This window comes from Rhea pennata, chromosome 2 (assembly GCF_028389875.1).
Source record: "Rhea pennata isolate bPtePen1 chromosome 2, bPtePen1.pri, whole genome shotgun sequence".
Classification (NCBI taxonomy): domain Eukaryota; kingdom Metazoa; phylum Chordata; class Aves; order Rheiformes; family Rheidae; genus Rhea; species Rhea pennata.
In genome coordinates, this window is record NC_084664.1 from 39,556,690 (window position 1) to 39,581,400 (window position 24,711).

Sequence of the window (24,711 nt, forward strand, 5' to 3'; positions counted from 1 at the left end):
AAAACGCAAAACTTCCCTTATCATCATGAAATCATTTAAGCATTGTTAGGTTGTATTGTGGAGTTCTTTATAAGACTGAGATATAGAAACTTAGTATAGTTTCCAATATTATTTAAACACTTCTGCCTTCTCTCAGTCATCCGAGACATACTCATTTTTTTCTGTAGGTTTAAGCAAATGTGCCTTCATTGTGGGATACACTGACCTGATTTCAAAGGACAAGAATATATCTGTATTCTGTGAGAAAGCCTTTGGTTGCACAGTGAGTCGACAGTATTTCAATTTGGAATAATTGAATGACAAAATTGTTTTGCTTCTATAGTTTGGTTTAGTTTTTGGTGTCATTTGAATAATTTTTGTAGTATACAGTATGATTTCTTGAGTATTTGTGAAGTGTAGAATATATGGTGTGTTGAAATACTGTCCACGAATATCTTAATGGAAGATTGATGATATGTCTTTAGCACATCTTAGTGGTTAAAGGAAAAAAAAAGCATATTTTCCTGGTAATTATCTTTTCCTCCTTAGAACACAATTACAGAATTACCATATTTCCATCATTACTAGCACAGTGTTAAATACTCTAGACTCTTAAGAATAAAGTTTAGGATTCTTTTTACCTGCCAAATGATGTTGAGGTTTTTCTGGCATTCTGGATCTAGAACCCTCATCTGCATATAGGAGGACAGTAAGCTTCATATTAAGGTATTTGAGATTCTTGCATACTGTTTTACCACCCCAAGTGCTGGAATTCTGACCTATTGTGAGAACTGGTTAGAGAAAAATCAAGTGCTTGCTAAGATACTGCTGTTGTAAATGGGATTTGAGAAATCATTGGCTTCAGTGTGTATTTAGTCTTGACTTGCATGCTTTAACTGCTTAGTAGTAGTTAAAGCACTAAGTAATGCTTAGTCAGTGTTCATTTTAACACAAAATGTCAATGTCAATATTTAACTTGTTTTAGCAGTCTCCGTTCCACCAAAGCTTTTAAAACAGTAGAAATCTGGAGAAAACAGTTATATGTGGTAGTTTTTATTTGCATAATTGTAATTGTTTGGTAATGCATATATATGACTTAGTGTTCTGTCAAAGTTGTTTTGAGTATTTTTATAAATGTAAAGAGTGTACGCCTTGCTTATTTTTTGTTGACTTAGGATAAACAAATCCTGTAGAGTATTTGCTTTTTGAAGTCTTCTATTTCTCTCTTTTTCTGTTGCAGGCATCTTGTATTAAATATTTATAGTTCACTGTACTTTTTATAAGTGCTATTATGAATAATTAAAAAGGGGAAAAGTGCAGTAACATAGCATTCAGAATGAGGAATTCACTTATTTGCTATAATTGTTTGACATCTGAAAATTAGATACCTCTTTTGAAAATCAACAAAAACATGTCAAAAGCAGCAATATCCTTCATTGTTGCAGGTTTTTTTCCAGAACTCGTCTGTGCAGTTAGCAAAAGTACTTGTGTTCATGTCTTTTGCCTCTGTGATTGGTGAGGGATGATGGCCTTATAAATCAGGCAAAAAGCTATTTGTTAAAGTCACTCCTTAAAATTATCCAGTTAATTATCACTGTTTAATTCTCATTATCATCTAAGTAATGAGGCTAAAATATCAACACAAAAAATAATTTGCAAGATAGTTTTCCCTTGCTTAGTGAATAAGCGGTGCATTTTTATAAGTTCTGTATTTAGTTTAATAATGAACTACGTATACTGTGATGGCATTGAATAGTTAATATTAGTGATGATCACTCTCCTACTTGACAGAAAATAACTTTAGTATCTCAAACCACAGAAGCAGAACAATTCAACTTGTGAAGCTCAAGGTCTTTAAATAAAGATACCTTATGGAATTTGTTAGTCTAGTTATCATTAGTGAAGAAACAAATCTAAAGACATCTTTCGTCAGTCATTACAATGAAGTAAATCAGTTGACGAATAGGAAGCTGTAGGGCACAGGTAAGGATCACTTCTAAAAGAAAAAAATGTACATTCCCCCTCCTCCCTCCCCCCCGCCAAGCCTGGATGTTGTATTTAGATAAAGTAACCTTTAAAAAATAATTTTACTTCTGTGTTGTTCATGGAAAATTGTCAAAGACAAAAAAGGACACAAAAAGATGCCAGACTTTCCCAGAGAGCAGATGACATTTAGATTGAAATATAGATAAAATACATGCAAATTAAATAAAATTATTATTATCTATTCCAAAATTCATTTATTACAGCTCAAATGTTCTAGGCTTGTAATATATTCAAGAATTGTGTATCACATAAAATAAATAAAGATTCTCCCATTTAACACCTTAAAAATCCAATTATGTATGAATTTGCACAATCCTTTTGTGAGAGAAGTACCCTCAAGGCCAAATTCATTGATGGGTCTACATTATGTTGGCACCATGAGAATGCAGTAGTAGGAATATTTCCCTCAATGTGCTTTAAATTCACCATTGCTTGGGCTATTCAAACTAAAGTACGGGAAACTCTACAGAATTCAGCTTTACAGAAGGTCACTCCAGGCCAGGTTTTTCAGGTACGAACATTTGAGAATGGGGAATCAAATAGACAAGTACACTTTTAAAGACTCTCAGAAGAATTCTGGAGGCTGTATCATCTGTCCAGACCCTGGCAAACTTACAGAATTTGAAAGTAACTATGCTAATTATTCACTGTATTCAACATATTCTGAGAGGAAGTGTTTAGATATCTTCTCTGGACTCTCTCCAAAGCTAGCTCCTGCACAAGGTTAGGCCTATGCCAGGATGGGAGCTCAGATGTTTGTAAACACTTTGTAGGCAAGTAGGAATGCCAGAGTATATCTAGGAGGGCTGAAGTGTACTATTTTAGGCAGAGTGAGAAGAGAAGATTAGAGAAAAGGATTGGATCTCTATTTAAGGCATGACCTGCATTTGTTGATAATTATTTACATATGGATTTTCTCTCTTTAAAATCACTTTATTTGATACTAAATAGAAAATAGCTCAGAATTGTTTCTAATTTCATAAAACAATTTATATTTACAAATATTTTAAATGCAATTATTGTATTATCTTTGTAAGATGATTTACATACTGAGTTTTACTTTAAACTGTGAAGCCTGACAGATGTATTACAAAAGTTACTTACTTTGCCAATTCAGGCAAACTGCTGTTTATGCCTGAAACAAGAAACGGGATAATCTTTCTAACAGTCAAACTGACTTGCAGCTATGAATACTTTAAAAATAATCTGAAATTCATTCTTAGAATGATTGCTATAGCATTCTGCATATTAAATCTTGTTGATTAGTCGCGATGAAAAGGTTTATTAAAATCTATGTGTTTTTAAAGCATTCTGTTGAAGAAGCAAAAATGAAAATTACTTTAAATAGAGTTTAAATACTTGTGTATGTATGGAGAAAAAGTGTTTTGCAGTTTTTAAAGATGACAGCAAAGACTCAAGCTTCATTCATGGCCCTTATTGAAATCTGTTAAGATAACTTACTTATTAGAATCTTTCAGTATCCCTATCCACAGTGTCAATTTTGTCATTTTCAGTTATTTTTAAAATTAAAAGCGTATTTAGGCATTATTCCTTTTTCTGATGATTGATAGCTGAAAAAGTAACGCTTATATGAACATAAGTTTCTCTGTAGTAGTTAAAATGATCTGCTTGCCATATTTTAAACATGATTTCATATTAGGTGAGAATTAGGAGACTGAATTACCTTCTAATTATTGATCTAGGGTTATCATCCTTTTCACTCTATTAAATAATTTCTTAACAATTTTTTGGCAACAGTTTCCTCAGTATCGTAGTTTAAGACTACACTGTGCATAGGATCTCCTGGTTTTTACACGTGATTACTGCAGTGTATCTATGGGAATCTTGGCTAAAATGTAGCTTACTTGGATCTGAAATGTGCGTGTTCTTATTTTACTGAATTTGTATGAAAACCAGAAACCTTGTTTGCTCCACTGGTAATCCTACCCAAAAACTGGAACTGTAATTAACTCAATAAAATTAGAAATGTAGACTTTCATGCCAAACATAATTAGTTCTTTGGCTCTCTCAGTGCTTATAGCCGTTTAGGCAGTCTTCTAAGGTGCTGCATATTTATTTTCTTCTGAGATCAAACTTTTCTTCTTCCCTTTCCCCTTCTCATCTATATCATAAGTTAACCTTTGAAACCAATGCTTCTTTATTTTAATGTCATATGTATGCACTTAGTAGATAGACTAACATATGAAAGAATACCTCAGTGGTGTTTAAATGTCATTTTTATTGCCATAGTTTAATTTTTAGGTATAATATTATTAAGTTTTCTCATCACATGTATTGCGTAATAAACATAACTCACATTTCTGTGAGCTGCAGTAGCTACTGCTATAAGGCTACCCTACTTAGCATCGTGAAACTGAAGAATGAGAGAACTTAATAATTACAGATGATTTTTATAATTTAGAAATTCTAAAGGTTAAAATCAAACCTAGTGTAAATAGTCACAATTCCCCTTTTTCAGCAGAATAAGCAGTATTTACTTAATAAGCAATTGTTTACTTTCTTTTGAGAAACATACGGAATAGATTTTTTGGAATAATTTGTGTGTGCTGGATTATTATAAATATATAGTGAAATACCTCTGTAATTTAGTATTTTGTTTCCAGTGATGGATCTTCAAAAGACAAGATGTGTTTTACCATTAAATACATGGTTATGTCCCTGCTCGTCAGAGTCATTCTTTAGCTGAGTTAAATTGTCTGCCCTAAGAGAAACTAGGGCAATACAGGCTGCCAGTCTTTCTGCACTTTCTAGTAGGTAGCGTAGTAGTGATTTCTCTCTCCCCCCAAGACTAGGAAACTCGTCCAATATAATCATAATTTTTCTGATCTCCTGTTTTCTTCAAGTGAAGCAGAACTAGATAAGCCATAGGTTATAGTTCCTGAGAACCTTAGTTTGATCACGTTATGGTGTTGCGGTTCGTTCTTACGCCTTGCCTTTAACATGTTTGTGAAAGTTGTGATGCACGTTCTGTGAGGTGGACCAAGATGAGAGGCTTTGTTTTCCCTAATGATACAAAGTTCTGTGGTCAGGTCATGTAGGATCCGATTTCAACAGAACAGTTTCAACTGCATTAATTTTAAATAAATCCATTTTGTTTTAAAAGTTAGTTTTTCTGTTCTTTACTCCTGTTTTTAATCACTTCCCTGTTTTTGGTGGTTATTTTGAGCCAGCTCTGATACTAACCTGATCACGTGGCAAATTGTTTCAGCTTACTAAAATGACAGAAAACTAATCCAGCAAAAAAAGAGAGATTTTTTTCCCCTGGATTAGTGAGTTGAATTAATTCACTGATTGGACAGGTGCTCATGCTAACATCAAGACCTGGGTAGGAGGAGAAGGAAGATGAAACTGGGACAGGATGAGAGAGAGAAACAGCAGAGGAGATGATCTGATGTTTGAAGAGGGAATAACAGTAAGGGGGCTGTGAGCTTCCTTCTCCCTGGTGACAAGCTATTGGCTTAGCTGTATTGTGAGCTATACAGTTAACTGATTTGGAGTAATACAGATCATTTTTATTGGCTAGGATTGAACCAAGACTTGCCCCTGTTTCCTTCTCTCTTTATAATAGAATTCCTATGGTAATAGAAGACAGAAAAAATAACGAATTGTTACTTGCGCAGCTGATCTTCATATTTTTCTTTTCCTTCTCCCCTCACTGTTATGTACAACATTGAAAAAATATGATTCTCTTAAAAGACTCCTGCAAACAGCAGATATGCCATGAGTACACGTTTGGAAAAATATTTAAATGCTGAGCTCAAATGTAATGATTCATGCATCTTGCAAGCAGTTGGGAGTCCTGAATTTTCAAGGTTCAAGGCTAATGTTTTGTCTCTCCCAAAATGCTATTATTTCAGTTGATCGGTCTTTACTTTTGTCTTAAATACAACTGCTTAGTTATGCCAGTAAATGGTAGCTACAATTCAATTCAGAATCAGTTGTGTATGATATGATTTAATATATGCTATTTATGAAGTGTTTGGGATTGTCAGCTGTGCTGCTAATTATTGGGAGAGTTTATATTTTTTAGGTTTTTCACATGCTCTGTAAGCTTCAGACAGCCATGTTCCCAGAAAGAGTTGTAAAGTATGTGCTTTTTAGTGAATTTGTGTCACTGTGTTAGTATCAGTCTCTTGGTAGTCACAACCTAACGCTGGTTAGAAGAAATTCAGATATTTGGACATACTCCTATACAGAAGAGAGGCTGAGTGGGGACAGTGAGATTCACCTGCTCTGCGACTTCTTGATTCTAGAAAAATTTTGCTGAGATAGGTAGGTGAAGGATGTTGGCCTCCTGGCTGTTAAGGATGTAGCTGCTAATGGTGAAATGCCTTTCCCTTTCCCCTTTCCCTCAGCTGAGTCTACTACTCTTTTTTAAGGCAAAATGGAGTGAGGAAACGGGAGTCTTTCTGAGGATGGAGCTTGAAAATAATACTAAATATGCAGTAGTCTTATGGACTTATGGGAAGATGTCCCAGAGCCTGATCAAAGATTCTGATCTCAGCTGAGTTTGGATTTAGAGTGTAGCTTTCTATCTTTATCTTAGCCTTTATTTTTATTTTAAGAAATTCCTAAACTTACCAGTGTGAAACAGAGCTTAAAAACACAAGTTGTATGATCAAATATTAAAAAGGTTATCCAAAGTGTTTATTAAAATACCTATTTATTAAAATAGCATTTAAAAAATTTCATATACAGAATATATAAAACATATGCATGCATATATCTGTACATGGAAGTTATATGTAGTTACATATATATGGGTAAATGCCAAAACGGTTTTAATTAGTGCCCCAAAATAGATGTGGTGTTTCAGCAAAACTAAGCAGATGTGTCCTTTACACTGTAGAACTCAGGATGAATCAACTTTTAGTGTGCAGCTGCATGCAAACAATGTATTTGGAAAGTGTACTGCTTTCATATTTTTCTAATAAAAATATAGTTTAAAGGAATGCATTGACTTGTTTTGTATGCTTTTTTGGTATGCTGTTAAAATTAACTTACAGCTTCATTTAGTCCTAATCCGTTAATATGTATGGCAGAACATGTGTGATTTTAAGCTTCATCATTTTCAAATAGAATTTCCTGTGTTTTTAGTTGTGTAATCAGCAATAAAAGGAATGACTGATTGTATGCACTTTTGATTTTGAAAAGATAGAATGCTGTGCTAACCTCAGTGCCATCATCAGAGCCAGAATGTCAAACCAATAATGAAGAATGCTGTAATTTGGAACCAAAACAGTTTAACTGTAATTTTAAAGAAGATGCAGGAAAAACTATTTTAATTTATGTAAATATTTGTAGATATAGCTGGTACTTCAGATAACTAGGTGAGATATTTTCAGGGGAATATTATTGGCCTGCTGTATCATGTGACTGTTAATGTGAGGTAAAAATATATAATAGTCCATAGACTTGAACAAGATAAACTTAACTTTGCATAAGTAATTGTAATCAGTATTTCACATCTGGAGTGAGAAAGTACAGATCTCACTCTCCATTTAACTGTATGTAACTTCATTAAATTTTGAAATCAGCATTAAATACTATGTAACAAAGATATAAAGTTGCCAATTCTAATGATCTTTTTTTTTTTTTTTTTTTTTTTAACTAACTCTCTCACACAGTATCTTCCTTAGTTTCTTTCATAATGCTCCATATTATGTTCTGGAATGAATTGGCAACTGTATCTAATAATTTGATTTTTGTTGTAGTTAAAAAAAAAAAAAAAAAAAAAAAAAAAGTGGTCCTACTTATTGCTATATCACTTCAAGATCTTTTTTCAAAGAAAAGCCTAAATATTTTTTCTGTGGAGATAATATATAAACATAAGGATAATATGGAGTAGAGTTTTATTTGTAACTGATTAGCTTATTTGTGTCTGTATTTCTGTTTCTAAAAACACAACCAAAACCTTATTAAAAAACTACAGATATAATGGTATTTTTATTAGAATAGATTTAGAAATGAATGTCTTCAAATATTGCAGTAAATACACAATGCAGTAATTTGCATAACATGCATGCAATATTTTGAGTGCAGCGAACAGAGGCAGCAGTTTGCACAGCAGTGTCTGGCTCTGCTTAGAACTCTTGGGGACCTTGTTAGGAGTTGTGGGGGCTTCTGCTGACCCCAAGCAACTAGAGGCTGATTGCTGCTAACAGGAAAGGGGAGCTGGGCAAGGACAACTGAAAAAAAAAAAACAACAGACAAAAAACCCCACAAAATTGTTCTTGGGAGAAGCTCTAGCACCTAGCACCCAGCTCTAGCTAGGTGTAGCTGCTGCTAAGGAGCCCTCTTGGTTGCCTCTGATTAGAGGAAGTCAGGGCCTTTGATCCAGGTGGCCCTTGACTGGGTGGGACAAGCACCCTGTGAGTCAGTGCTAGGGAGAGCCAGCTGCGTGTGAGCCAGGCCTAGAGCACAGCTCGCAGACTGCAGGGAAGAGAGAGCAGATGCAGCAGTTTGTGCAAGAAGGCTCCTTTGCTTCCAACCTTAGTAGTGCCCTCTTCCTCAAACACGGTCATGACACGCTGCAAAGCACATCTGCCTGTAGCTGTTGGAGTCCCTGCATCAGCTGTGTCAGAGGCTTTGACCCAGACAGCCCCTCTGGCAGCAGATGCAGCTCTACAGGTCTCGGGCTGCAGGGAGTGCTTGGGCCCTCTCCAGAAGGCCTGGGCTGACAGTCAGCTCTCCTGCAGGTGTGTGACTGTTGTTGGTGAGCTGTGTTGTCAGGTAAAGGAGTTATGGGAGGACATCAGTAGGCTGCATGTCATCCACAAAAATAGGCAGGAGATAGACAGGGCATGCTTGCAGACCATACTGCTCCAGGAGTCTGAAGGATATGCAGTCTGTAGTTAAAGTCCTACTCTGTGATGACACTACCATTTATAATCTAAAGATTTATATGAGTCTTCATTGTATGAGAGATCCCAGAATGACTCTGAAAGTTGCTTCATCTCAAAAATTGTTTTTTACAATGGACAGCGTTATCCTTCCACGCTGTAGAGCCAGTCTTACTTCAAGCATCTTGAACAACAAAAAGAGCACTCTAAGTCTCATACTGAATGCTGAGAAGTCACTCCAGTGTTCTTTCAGATACATACAGTTCCCTGGTCTGTCAGCCTTTTTGACTTAGGATGAACTTAAGGCTGTGAGAGACCTGATCCAGTTCATGAATAACACCTTAGGATGAAGTTCAGGATGAAATTGTCTAGGTCATAAAGCCATATATATCTTTCTCTGTTGTTGTGCCTGACTATATTTTTGAGGCTTACAAGCCTGGCTTTATATAGTCTATGCATATCTTAATCAAGTATATTTTCAGTTTATGAGTGAGAATTTCTTTTCTGGTCAGACAGTTACTTATTTGAGGAATGATTCCAGCCAGTGTCCTTGGGAAAATATCCTTTCAGTTCTTTTATTTATACAGATTCTGCGTTCTGTTCTGTCTGACAGACATTACACTCAGGATGGGGACTCGCACAAGCAATCTGGTAGCTTAGGATCATTGATCTCTGGAGAAGCAAAAACTCATAATCAGTCTCCTGGAATTCAGAGCTTTAAGAAGATCTGTAGATTATTTTGTCTTCAGGTTCATCACATTCAGACAGTCGGTGCTGCCAGCAGGCTTCATGTGGAAAAGCAAATAGCTGAGAAATCCATGTGCCCTGCAGGGATGCAGAAAACTGTTGAACTGGCTTTGAATTCATATGACAGACAAGCAAAATAGTCTGGCAGATGGTAGATTGCATTACTCCCCTAATCTACAAGTGCAACCTCCAGTCTTCAGGAAGCTATTTTTGAGAATGATGTTGTCTTGAGATGGACCTGTTTGCATCAGATGGCATCAAGAAGTGGCAGACAGATTTTTTTTTTCTCCTTTACCATTTGATGTCTTTAATTGGATATGGTCCTGATCAGAGAGAAGAGCATAGACCTTCCTTCTGTTTTGAAAATACTGATCATGGTCAGGCAAGGTATTGCTTCCTGGCCTTTACAGTTCTGGTTTGAGGAGGGTATCCATCATCTATCTCTTACTGAAGATTTCAAGGACCACATTCCTTTCCTAGATTGGTAACTGAGAAATCTGGAGCATTAAGCTGTTTCAATTTTGACACGCTTCATTTGAAAGCCTAAAATACTGGCTGGGAACTTCATTGCTCCTTTCTGTGGGGCTGTCTTTTGCCACTCTTGCAAATTAAGAGATGTAGACAAACGGGTAAACAGAGAAGAAACCAGGTTAAAATAAAACAAAAAAAGTTTGTAAACAAATACCGCATTTGTAAATGTTTTTTTGAAATAAACAAAATTCGTGCTGTTGTCTAAAAGCAATCCTCACACCCAAATGACATGTAATTAGATTCCAAGAGACAGCTCCATGAAATATCCATTGCAATTGTTTGATCTGGGGTTAGAAACAAAACACCCCTCTATGGAATTACTCTTGAGAGCTTGCCAGAAGCATATTCTGCTGTCGTGAAAGGTGCAGGAATCATATGGTTGATAATTTTCCCCCAAATGGAACTGCAAAAATTACATATACTTATTCTACCGATGATGCTTTTCAGTGAAATCTTTTCTTAATAGGATGCTTATGTATTACATTCTAAAAACAGAATTTTGTGTTTTTAATTCAGAGGAAATAAAGGTATGCCCTGAGGGTGTTTAAATACCTGTTCAGCATTTCAGTAGTCAAATTTTCTTTCCTCCATTTTCCACCATTTAAGTAATGAAGATTTTCATTGGAACATACTTTCAATGGAAAATTATTAGAGTCATTTTGTACAAATCTGGAAAAAATAGCTTTTGAGCACTCCAGGAATATAAGATGAAGAACATTTCTAAATAAGATATTGAAAATAAAAAGATTATTTCATGAGAAGCATTCTTTTGGACTAGGAGTCAACTGAAGTTTCTTCTCAAGACACATGATCTGTAAAAAAAAAAAAAAAAAGTAAAACTTCTTTAGTTTCAAAAATGCAGATAATGCAAATGAACATAGCTTTATTAAATTCAGTTGTTTCTCATGAAATTGGTTATACTTAAAATGTACTTGAATATACTTGAAAACAATGACTTGTTTTCATTTATTTGAATTAATACAAATAGCAAATGGAGCTAGCTAAATGACATTATTGTCTCTTTTCTAACATACAGTTTTTGTTTAATGGCTTATATTTCCAGTTTTCTGCCAAAGCTTTCTCGAGCAAACCAAGAACTTTGAGTTGTTTTATTAAGAACTAAGCTGAATTACTTTTGCTTTCCTTCTTCACCAAACTTACAGTTTTCCATTTAAGTTCCTTCTAATGATATGCAGCTTTTCTGAAACCAGTTAAACTTTAATCCTCTCAAACTGTTCCCACTCAACACACTGTCGTATCTCCTGACATTTAAGATACAGAATGAATTACCTGCTTCGGTCCATTCAGTTATGTTTCAGTATAGCTTGGTGAGACAATCATGGAAATTTTTCTGATATGGGAATGTGGTGAATGCAGTGATGCTCCAGACAGCATGTGGGAAGGGGATGGATGGGTACAGTAGAGAAGGGAGCTATGCATAGTAAGGGCTATTGTGTCTGTATACTTGAATTTACTACATGATATTCAATGCATCTGTGTATTGATGTTTCTCTGGTATTCCTAAGGACTCTATCAGCATGGTATTGAAATTACTTATATAAGAAATAATGGTTATTAAACTATTGTTAGTAGGTCAGTATTTCCATTTGCAAGGTGAGAACTTGAGTCTTACTGGTCATCGTGCATGTGTTAGATTCTTTTGAGCTCTTTTTTTGAACTTTGAGCCATAAGTTGAAACCTGTTTCGGTGCTGAGCAAAATCGTACTGATACTTCTTTTCTTTTTTTTCCCCCCTTACTTACCAGGACGGTACAAAACAAAAGCGAGAACGGAAAAAGACAGTGTCATTTAGCAGCATGCCAACTGAGAAGAAGATCAGCAGTGCAAGTGACTGTATAAATGCAATGGTTGAAGGCTCTGAGCTCAAAAAGATTCGATCTAACTCTAGGGTGTATCACCGATATTTTCTTTTAGATGCAGATATGCAGTCTCTGCGTTGGGAACCTTCAAAAAAGGATTCTGAAAAAGCAAAGATTGACATTAAATCCATCAAAGAAGTAAGAACAGGAAAAAATACAGATATTTTTCGCAGCAATGGAATATATGACCAGATATCAGAAGACTGTGCATTTTCAATTATTTATGGAGACAACTATGAGTCGTTAGATCTTGTTGCTAACTCGGCAGACATTGCGAATATTTGGGTTACTGGATTAAGATACCTGATTTCTTATGGAAAACATACTCTAGATATGATAGAAAGCAGTCAAGATAATATGCGGACTTCATGGGTTTCACAAATGTTCAGTGAATCAGATGTAGATAATTTGGGACACATACCCCTGTATAATGCTGTACAGTTTATAAAAGACCTAAATCCTGGTTTAAAAACAAACAGAATTGAACTGAAATTCAAGGAGTTACATAGATCCAAGGAAAAAACTGGTACAGAAGTAACAAAGGAAGAGTTTATTGAAGTTTTTCATGAGCTTTGTACCCGACCTGAAATCTACTTCCTGTTGGTTCAGTTTTCAAGCAATAAAGAATTCCTAGATACCAAGGACCTTATGATGTTTTTAGAAGCAGAACAGGGTATGGCACATGTCACAGAAGAAATAAGCCTTGAAATTATTCAGAAATATGAACCAGCCAAAGATGGTCAGGAGAAGGGTTGGCTTTCTATAGATGGGTTTACTAATTACCTTACTTCACCAGACTGCCACATATTTGATCCAGAACACAAAAAAGTTTGTCAAGATATGAAACAACCTTTATCTCATTATTTTATAAATTCATCTCATAATACATACTTGATAGAAGATCAGTTTCGAGGGCCATCTGACATCACAGGTTATATTCGTGCCCTTAAAATGGGTTGTCGAAGTGTTGAACTGGATGTGTGGGATGGTCCAGACAATGAGCCTGTGATTTACACAGGACACACAATGACATCGCAGATTGTCTTCCGCAGTGTGATTGACATTATTAACAAGTATGCATTTTTTGCTTCAGAATACCCTCTTATTTTGTGTTTAGAAAATCATTGTTCTATTAAGCAGCAGAAAGTGATGGTTCAACACATGAAGAAAATTTTGGGGGACAAACTGCATACACAGTCTCCAAATATAGAAGAGTCTTATCTTCCATCACCTGAATCACTTAAAGGGAAAATACTAATTAAAGCAAAGAAGCTTTCTTCTAATTGTTCTGGACTAGAGGGAGATGTTACAGATGAAGATGAAGGAGCGGAAATGTCACAGAGAGTGGGGAAAGAAGGTGTAGAACAACATAACTCTATGACAGGGAAGCGATTTCAGCTCTGCAAAGAACTGTCTGAGTTGGTAAGCATATGTAAATCAGTTCAGTTCAAAGAGTTTCAAGTTTCATTTCAGCTCCAGAAGTACTGGGAAGTATGCTCATTTAATGAAGTGCTTGCTAGCAAATATGCCAATGAAAACCCAGGAGACTTTGTAAATTATAACAAACGTTTTCTTGCCAGAATTTTCCCCAGCCCTATGAGGATTGACTCTAGTAATATGAATCCCCAGGATTTTTGGAAGTGTGGTTGTCAGATAGTAGCCATGAACTTTCAAACACCTGGCTTAATGATGGATCTTAACATTGGTTGGTTTCGCCAAAATGGAAACTGTGGCTATGTCCTTCGTCCTGCTATCATGAGAGAAGAAGTATCGTTCTTTAGTGCAAATACAAAAGACACTGTGCCTGGAGTATCGCCTCAGCTGCTTCATATTAAAATTATTAGCGGGCAGAACTTCCCTAAACCCAAAGGATCAGGTGCCAAAGGTGATGTTGTGGATCCTTATGTCTATGTAGAAATACATGGAATCCCTGCTGACTGTGCAGAGCAAAGGACAAAAACTATGCATCAGAATGGAGATAATCCAATTTTTGATGAAAGTTTTGAATTTCAAATAAATCTACCAGAACTAGCTATGGTGCGTTTTGTAGTACTGGATGATGATTATATTGGGGATGAGTTTATTGGGCAATACACTATTCCCTTTGAATGTCTACAGACTGGTTATCGACATGTTCCTCTACAGTCTATAACTGGAGAAATTTTAGCACATGCTTCCCTATTTGTGCATGTGGCCATTACTAATCGAAGGGGTGGTGGGAAACCTCATAAACGGGGCCTCTCTGTGAGGAAGGGCAAGAAATCAAGGGAATATGCCTCTATGAGAACATTGTGGATTAAAATGATAGATGAAGTATTCAAGAATGCTCTCCAACCTATACGGGATGCCACAGATTTGAGAGAAAATATGCAGGTACAGTTTTTATAGTGAATTTATCAAGCCTTGTATATATTTTTGTATTACAATACACATATAATACATATTGTTTAGAATCTTACTGTATTTTGCAAGTTATGTTAATCAATTTTAATGCTGAACAGCTTTAAGAACTGATTGTAGCAGAGCAATCTTTTAGGTGATGCCATCTATTGTGGTAGTTTTTGGTGCATGTATGTGGTTTGTTGAATGTGGACTGGGAGTATGACTTTAGTGCTAGAAGTCAAACGTGTTGAGTATGTCCATGAAGGAATGTCTCAAAGGAATGTTAGACACGTGTCTAACTATGTCTATGAAGAAGTATGTCTTTGAAGAAATGTTAGATACACAGTGGAAGAAAATAGGACTATATTTTAGTTTTAGAAAATTCAGTTAAATAGAAATGCAGGAGGAAGACATTTTTGATAGAATAACACATATGAGAAAGCTATACTTAAAAGTATGTTTGTCATAGTTTCATTGAGATTTTATTTTTCTTCATTCCTAATACTAGACAAAACTTTCAGAGAGATCATTTACTTTTTGAGTATTCTTCCTAACTTCAGAATGTTAGAAATATATGGAGTTAGGGCTAAGGTGGCATTAAGTTAAGATGAAACTACATTACATTGAAGGTCACTTATAGTAAATAAATTAAATTTCAGGAAGAAATACAGGCTGAGGTGCTTGTTTTTGTTGAACTCAAGAGATCTCACTTGGAAATCCATTTTTTGGAGGTTCTAGTAAAGATTCCAGGTAAATAAAGCCTTTCAGATCTAGATTAGAGTGAAAAGTGCTGTAAAGTTGCATTTTACTTCATAAAGCTCTTAGTTTCTTACAAACTTCTAATGGAATACTGACAGTGATAAATAAAATTCAGCATAGTCATTTAAAAAGCGTAGTCATTTAAAAAGAAGTGACTTATTAAATCATCTTACTTTCATATGACTTTAAGGGGAAACTGGTTGAAAGAAGTGTTTGAGGCTTGATTTTGGATTTTGAAGGCACATCAGTGTAGATAAATTTTATTAATTATTATTCATGAATTATATTAAAAGAGATTTTAATAGTAATACAGTTTAAAAAATATTTTTTTCCTTATGAAAGAAGAAATTAATACAGCATTATGAACCTCTCCCCTTCTATTTGGTATATAAAATTATTATACTAAAAGATTATTTTAAAAATGAGGATGATATTTTGACTGATAATAGTGTTCTACATTGCAAGCTAAGTATAGAATTAACTTTAGCTCTATTTAATCTGTTGAAGGCTAGAATTCTGTAATATAAAGAATGCTGTATTTTTAAGCTCATTCAAGGAGGAGCTGGATCTGGGGTTTAGGGAAGTAGTGAAAACATACAATGCAAACATTGTTACTTACTTTAAACTCTCTGTTGTGTGCACCGCGTTGTTTTCCAGAATCAATATAATTTAAAACGTGTGCTGCAGCATGATTTCTTCAGACATAAGATACTGGAAGGTGTTTCCTTTTATGTATTTTGTTCTGTCAGTTTGAATGACTCCCTATCAACTAAATTCATCATTACCATATATCAAAATGCCACCAAGAAGATATTTTGCGTACATGAGAGAATATTAACTTTGTAGAAGTTTATGGGCAGATTGTATACTGTGCAAAATAGATTCTGCATAACTAAGTGATTCTAACTGATAAAAATAAGCAAATCAGTCAAAATATATACTAATGTATGTCAGAGATTTTAAAATTTGTTTAATTTCTTAATCACAGAACCTTTACATTATAAATTGTTACATTTTTTAAGATACAAAAATGCATACTGTCACCACAAGGCAGAAGGAACGCAAGTTTTTTTTAAATATGGAATGGAAAAGGAGAAATGAGAGAGTAAACAGCAGTAAATTCAATATTTTCTCCAAAACTGTGTATTTATAGTCTTTTTTCTTAAGTCACTGGTATACTCTCTATTACCATGACAGAAGCTGATGTCATAACTTACTGGTGTATGTTCAGCACTGATAAGAGTATAACATCAATGATTAAACTGGATGTGATAGTGCGTGTTTAAATTGCTTGACAACATTGTGATTTAGGATTGACTCTGGATACAGGGTTGGAAATCCAAAGGCATGAGTTCTCCCTATAGTTTTGACCTGTCTGCCCTTAGTTCACACGTGCATTCCCTGAGTGCAGATTTACCTCTCTGTAAAATTGTTATTCATAATGGCTTAGCCATGATATCTTTCACAAGCAAGATCAGTTCGAAGGGACTCCCAATGTCTGTCTTCTCAACTACATAATTATTGTGTCATTAAGGGTTAGTCCACTTATTAGAAGTAGTTTCATTTTCCTGGACTCTTAAACATTTGTTAGAGATAAATTACAGTGTAAGAGACTGAAGAAGTAACCTAGGTATTCAAATAGCTTTGCATGTATATGCTATATGTAGATATTTTGAAGTCAGTTTTGTGCATTTTATCTAGTGAAAAGAGAACAAAATATTTTATCGTTGATTCCTATTTGCACTAAGGCTGCATTATGTCTCTGTAAGAACCTTTGTCCAAAAATAAGCCTTACCATGCCAGAAAGATGGAAAGAAGTTTTGGTAAAAATGAAAATCATGTCCTGAATACTTGTCAGATACCCTGTTTGGGAAAGACAGAAGAGAGAGGAGCACTGAGCACATTTGTAACTTAAATACACCATGTTTTGTCTTTGTTTCTTACAGGAGCACAGACTCCAGACCTGCCAGAGATCACCAGCTCCCACTTGGTATAAAAATCCTAAATTCATTACAGTGGTGAGAATATTCCCATAATGGAATTTCAGTGGCTATTTGGAGTCACATTATATTTATAATAATGGAAATCTTCTTTAAATTTTAAAATCTTGTTTTATATTCCACCATATTGAATAAAAAATATAATCGAAATAAATTGTAGGGAAAGGTACGAAATTGGTATTAGTATTAAAGTACCTTAAAAATTCACGGAAATGTGATTCTGTGATAGGAGTGACATCAGTAGTGGAGTGCTGGGTTTGTCTATCACACCAAATGGGAGCCAACAGATCCACAGCACGTCTGGGCAGTAGTTCAGGTATGTTTAAAGTTACAAATGGGCTGAATTCTCCTTCCTCTTCACCCCTTTCACTTTGCTTATTTGAGATGTTCAGCACCTAAAACTGTTACTTTTGATGACATTTTAGTAATTACTTTGAAATGTCTTTTGGAATTTTTCAAAATATATAAACAGGAAGATTTTAGAATTCATTTATTTTCATGGTTAATTTTAGTAGTGATACGTGCCAGATATATACTCCTTCTAAATAGATTTTTTCTGCAGCAAGTGTTGAATTCTGTTTTAACTTTTAACACTTCTGGTAAAATACGGCAAACATGTGTAACAGCGGTTGCTTTGGAAAACTTGCCAATTTTTCAAGGAGAAACTGTAATAATTCCACATTATAGCTCAACTATAACAGTAAAATATGAGTGTCTTAGCCTGAAAGAATGGGAAATTAAAATTCATGTTTAACTGTAAAGGAAACCCTTTCTTTCCTTTTTACAGAATGCAGTAGTTTCATTCAAAGAATTATGTGGCCTCTCTCCTGTAGCAAATCTTATGCAGTGCATTTTGGCAGTGTCTACACGCTTGGTTGGGCCTGATAATACACCCTTGATAGTACTGAATCTTAATGATCAGTATCCAACTATGGAGCTCCAAGGGATTGTTCCAGAGGTCTTGAAAAAGATTGTAACAGCATATGACATGGTGAGTAGTCCTTTGTGATTATTTTATATGCTATTTGAAAGACTTCCTTTTTATAATATACAGTACTATGCCTGTTCTGAAAGGTCATTTTAACCTGTGACTTTATATTCCGTGCATCATTACATGCACTTGAAAGACATTCCTGTAAATGTACAGCAACTAATAGTGTTTTCATATTAGGTAAAATACAAAGATTACTATATTGCATACAAATATGTAAGTGTTTGTACACTTGAGAAGATAAAAAGCAGTTGTAATCAAGAGGATGTAACAGGAGAAGGACATATTAATTTCCCTGTTTTGCAATAACTTGAAACTTTTTGCATGACTGTAAGCCTCTCACATTAATTTTCCACTTCACATTTTTCGGTTTAGGGATGCTCATTTCTTTTGCCTTTGACTCATATTAAAGAGTAGAAAAATGTCAGGAACTGTTTTTAGGAACTGTAGTTTTACAAGCAGCTTGAAGTGTTGAAGTCTGCACATATTTTTTCATGTTGGTTTGATATTTTCTGTCATATAACACTCATTTAATTAGGCATTTTTGTATCTATAATCAGCTGTAATGTTCATTCTAGCTGTTATACTTCAGTATATATGTAAACTATGTCTTTAGAAACTGGAAATTAAAGTTTGCAAGAGGGAAAGAAGAACTAATAAACTGAGATGTACTCGAATATATCAGTCTTGCATAAATTTAAAGTAAGTTAAGAAAAAGTAGCATTTGAATAACATTCTATCGAGGTCCAAAAAGCACTCATTGATAATTAGCAATTTAGGTAGAGCTCATGTAACTTAACGATGTAAATAAAACAGAATTTGATTTAATGTTAGCACAGTAACAAGATGATATTGCTATATCCTCTTAGTGATAGCTTATGAGCCATCAGTATAATGAAGATACAGGCAATCTTGATTGCTGGGGTTGCACATAAAACTTGCATAATGAAGTCCTGTGTTGTTGATGGGCAGTTTGCAGTTTGTTCTGATGTGGTGAGACTGCTTTTTAGTTACTCAGCTTTTCCAAATATTCAAAATCTTTCTATAAATCTGAATTAAATCTTTTTGTTTTCGTTTTTTTGATGGAGATTATTCATGTCTCCTCAGATCTTCACAATCCAAATTTGGTTTGCTCTTTGTATCTCACATATCTCTGCCTCCCCACACCCTCCAATCTGGTAGTCTATGCATGATTTGAATATTTGCATACTTCAGAAATCATTATATATTTAAAAATAATCGTATATTTATATAATGGCTTGTTCAAAAAATTTTTCCATTTTCTGTTCCCTGAAGGATAAGGACTCCATTTCATACAGAGACAAATAATATGAATCAGAGTTTCTAGATCTAAGTGATATTGAACATAAGTCAAAACAATCGTTTTTACTATGATTGTTTTAGTAAAATAAAGCTTATAAATGAAAAAAATGATATCTTTCAATTTCAGAAACCTTTGTCTTGCTGGTGCTCTGTCCAATTTGACAGAGTTTCAATAAATAAAATCAGTAGGGAACACTGGCAAATGTAATCAGCCACGGGAGCCATACTGATAGCTCTTGTTTCTGAGAACATGTGGAAAAACAGTGGGAGACAGGTACATACCATCCTTTCCTAAAGGTGGAGAAGAGCTATGAAGTTTTTTGTCTTACACATTGAAATTTACTGTAGTGGCAGATGTTTAGAGCTGATAGTATTGTTTCTTTTCTGTGTCTTTGGGCAAAGTAATAGAGGGAGCCCTCAGAATTGACACACTTCATCTCAAGTGTTTGTTTTGGTATTTTTTGGCATGACAAATTAGCAGGTGGGTGTAAAATTCATCTTAGTAGCTAAACACTTGATCCAGGATTAAGATAGGGTAGACCTACTTTAAAAGTGATGGTTATGAAAAATAACTCTAGGCACCAGTACAAGCTGGGGGCTGACCTGCTGGAGAGCAGCTCTGCAGAGAAGGACCTGGGAGTGCTGGTGGATGACAAGTTGAGCATGAGCCACCAATGTGCCCTTGTGGCCAAGAAGGCCAATGATATCCTGGGCTGCATTAGGAAGGGTGTTGCCAGCAGGTCAAGAGAGGTGATCATGCCCCTCTGCTCAGCCCTGGGGAGGCCTCATCTCGAGTCCTGTGTCCAGTTCTGGGCTCCCCAGTACAAGAGAGACATGGAGCTACTGGAGAGAGTCCAGCGTAGGGCTACGAGGATGATCTGAGGGCTGGAGCATCTGCCCGATGAGGAACAGCTGTGAGAGCTGGGCCTCTTCAGCCTGGGGAGGAGAAGACTGAGGGGGGATCTTATCAATGTGTACAAGTACCTGAAGGGAGGGTGTCAGGGGGATGGGGACAAACTCTTTTTAGCTGTCCCGTGTGACAGGACAAGAGGCAATGGGCAGAAATTGAACCACAGGAAGTTCTGCCTGACCGTGAGGTTTCTTCCCTGTGAGAGTGACGGAGCACTGGAACAGGTTGCCCAGAGAGGTTGTGGAGTCTCCTTCTCTGGAGATCTTCAAGGCCCACCTGGATGCAACCCTGTCTAACATGCTCTAGGTGACCCTGCTTGAGCGGGGAGATTGGATTAGATGATCTCCAGAGGCCCCTTCCAACCTTACTGATTCTATGATTCTATGTACTTGTCTTATTTGATGCTAGATTGGACTCAGAACAGGTCAAAATTATGTTTTAACAATGTTTTTCCAATCTGACATGTATTATAACTATGAAATTGTGATAATAATAGAGATTAGGATAAATGTTTATTGAATAAACCTTTGTTACTAGCATAAATGCATAGGGTGTTACTACTTTGCTTTGTGTACATTCTGAATATGACACACCTAACTCAGAGTACTCAGTTCAAAGTACAAAGTTCTCAAAGTACGTGTTCCAGGGTCAGGATATTTTTGGCCAGATGAAAGAATTTATTTGTCAGGAATACTCTCCTTTTTATAAGATGACAGTAGGCATGTACAGTAGTAAGTCAAGGTATTTAATTATTCAGCAGAATATTACGTCAAGAGTTGTAAGAGGACTCATATTTGCTCAATAAAATGAGAAAGGATGTAAGACCTTTTAGTGGGAGAGTTGATTTGTATTGTAATAATTACAAAGCAGTGCAATACTGCAGGGAGACATACTAAGGTGAAAATATATTTGGTATAACACAGGCACATATATTTTTTAAAGAAACAATGAGTCAAGTGATTGTGAGCTAATTAGAATATCACTAAATACTTTTTTTACACTTGCTATAGACAAGTAGCACATAAAATGCTTTTTAATTGTCAGCATTCACTACCACATTAATTAAGGAGCTAAAAGAGGTAGTAGTATTCACAGGTTAAAATATTGTATCTTTGAGGTTAGTTGAGTAGTTTGCCGTCAGCATTATTGCAACTGGAATTTTACCCAGGAAACTAAAGTATCTCTTGCTTTTATCCATTCTGTAGCAGTTGGTGGACTTTTTCAGAATAATGAAAAATAAATGTAATGAGGAAGTTTTGCGGAAGACTGACATTTAACTTGCTTATTTTTCTCTAGCTACTCCATATTCCTGAGTATTCTTTCACTCTAACTTTTTTTCACTTTTTAACAATGTTTTATTTTTCCCTCTTGTTCATGAACTTCAGCTTCCTTTATGTGATACTGTTGGTGTACTCTGTTGGTGTCATCACACCCATCACTGATCAGTGCTGCAGACAGAAGCTTGGAGTTAAGGCAAGTGCCTCTTCCACACTGTTGCATGTTTTTTTTTAATGTTTTATGCCCTTTAAGATAAACCAGAGACAAACCTTAAAAAGTTGTACTGTGGCAAGAGGAGAAAAATATTTATCCTGTCCCAGGTCTGCAGCATTATTCAGTGATGAATATAATAGCACTTCATATGCTAGAGGATCATGCAAAGGAAGCTAGATATTGCTGAGAACTTGTCCGTCTCTGTCAGCCGTTAGTGGAGGATGTGGTGTCCCATCTAATGAGGATGAGGTTTTCTGAACTTTACAAGCAGGTGTTTACTTATAAGAGTAAAATTAAAACAGAAAACACAGAACTGTACCTGTTGAAAGAAGATAAAGTAATGTTGCTACAATAATTAGAGTTATGTGGTTGAATATCAGTTAAGTAATACTGCTGGATCCGTTTTGTCACAGTTTGTGTTGGTCCTTCTTTTAAAAAATAATTTTTTGAGGTTATGTTACAATTTAAAATGTATCCAGACTGCAATATGGGAGGTCCTTATTTGATTCAAGCAGAATCAAATAAAATGGATAGAGTTTGTACATGTACCCTAGGGGTAGGATCAAGGACATGATTAGCTTTAATTTACTGAGAATGTATATATAATGCAGTTGGGTTTGTAAAATGATGAAAATGATAGATATTAAAAGACATCAATGCCAATGAACTTGAATTTACCATATGACTTATAATTAGTTGTTTCTATGGTAAGCTTGTGTCAGGTTATCTAGTCGATTGTTGACTCATTACAACTACTCACTCTATTTATGCAGATATTGCATATGCAATCATATTGAAGTTAACTTTTTATGTTAGGCAATGTTGGCCAATGACATAAACTAAATATGATGGCCTATATTTTGAACTTGAGATGTTTCCATCTTGTTGGAAAGTTTGACACTAAACCTTGAAGAGTTATAGACTAGCTGGTACTAGTAGACCTTATTAAAAGTCTAAAACAAGACTGATTATCAAGATTTTGGTAAAATATTAATAGTCTTCTTTTACTTAAACTTGCTCTTACTCTTCTCTTACTCAATACCCTAGATATTCTTTACCTTTAAAACTCATCTTGATTTCCATAAAGATGAATTGGGTAGGGCATGTGCTTTTCTATCAGACATCTTTGACTGAAACTCATAATGCTGAAGGGAGCAAAAAATACATTCACTGCCTCTTTCACAGGGCCTAAAAAGCGTGATTAGCATATCTATTTTGAGTTACATTTAGTTTATAAAATCTCTGTTTATTACTTTATTGGTGATACACTGTCCTTGGTTATGATTACTTTGCAAATACCCTGAAAGAGTTTTCAGTGTTATAGAATCGTATCTTGAGAGAACATGTAGAGTGAGATTTTTCTAACTTATCTCAGGCACTACAATATGCCAGATTTTTTAAGCAGGTTAAGAAGACTTTCTTCTGCAGAATATCCTTGAAGTGACTTACTTCTGGGCTAACAAAAAAGTACTTGATCCAGCACTGGAAATTACCAACTTGTCTGCTAAGGACTGAGCATATAGGTTGCTTTAGCTCTTGCATAACTTCATTTTGTTCTAAATTTTCAATTTCTGATTGTTATAGAGAAGGCTGAGCCCAGGATGGTCACCAGTCTACTCTGATTGAACCCAACCTTTGGATCTCCTGTGCTTTTAAAGCACCTGATATCATCTGACCACTGTCTGCTTTGAGCACCTAAAGAAAGTCCAGATTTTACACCTGGCACCTTTTCTGAGAGATATGCCATTGGCATAGACTGTGAAAGCAGTGTACTGATTTCTCCAGTTGTTTCAGAATGTTATTCCTCAGTCCACCTATTCCAGAGCCCACCTCCATGGGTACTCGATGTTGCAGCTTAACTCTTAGCGTCATCTGGCTTATACAGGAAAGAATTCAGGCTTTGCACAGAAGTTTGAAAAGCCATTATGCCCTGCTTTTTCACTTAGTTAAAGAACAAACCTACGTAAAATAAACTTGTTAAAATAAGAAACTAAGAGGTAGCCAAAAGAATAGATATTATAGAGACTGTTTAAAGGTACTATGCAGGGGCATTGAAACAAATATATACTACTTACCAAAAAACACTTACGGGTGGACAGAAGGGAGGAGATGCTGTTCAAAAGAAGAAGGCATCCTCCAAAAAGCTGAAGTCATGTGCAAATGAGTAAAGTAGAATAGACATTTAACAATGTCATGGTTAAATATAAAAATACAGCATGGCCAACCACAAAGAATTTCAGGAGGAACCTGCACAGACAGTGCAATAAATTCTTTTCTGAACATACTGAAAAAGAGAAAGTTTGTCAGAGGGTGTGCAGGACCACTATCTCATTGCAGTGTAAAATAAAGAAATAAAACCTCAGGAAAAAGAAAATCATAGCAGAAAAGCTAAATGATTTTTTGCAACTGTGTGTCTGTGGAGAATAGAGGGAGGATTTCATATGAAACTCTTCTTCATGAATGACTCACTGGAAAATCCGTGTCTAATTGAAATGCTAATAGAAAAAAATATGAAGGAAAAGACAAAATGATGAAGGAGAAATTACCAGAAAGAGATGGTATTCATTCAGGAGTTCTAAAAGATCTCGAGGATTGATATAGCCAAGCTACTAGTTTGGCTTATGTGTATCCTCTCACTTAAAACTGGCTATCAAAGTTGCTACTGTGGTGCCAGTGTTTTAAAAGGTTTCTAAGAGAGATCAAGAGCTTACAAATCAGACAGCCTGATATCCGTACTGTGAGAAATAGTAGAAACTGTTTTGAAGAATAAAATCAGTGGAAAGATGGATAATATATCATATTGATGAAGA

At 35.4% G+C, this 24,711-nt stretch overlaps 1 protein-coding gene across 1 annotated transcript in view; it reads left to right on the forward strand.

Moving 5' to 3' along the window:
• PLCL2 (phospholipase C like 2) overlaps positions 1 to 24,711 on the forward strand; it is a 101,856-nt gene that overhangs the window by 44,958 nt on the left and 32,187 nt on the right. The window contains exons 2-3 of the mRNA XM_062569293.1: positions 11,932 to 14,418; positions 17,974 to 18,177. Coding sequence (XP_062425277.1) covers positions 11,983 to 14,418; positions 17,974 to 18,177 — 2,640 coding nt within the window. The 5' untranslated portion in view covers positions 11,932 to 11,982. The remainder of the gene's footprint in view (positions 1 to 11,931; positions 14,419 to 17,973; positions 18,178 to 24,711) is intronic.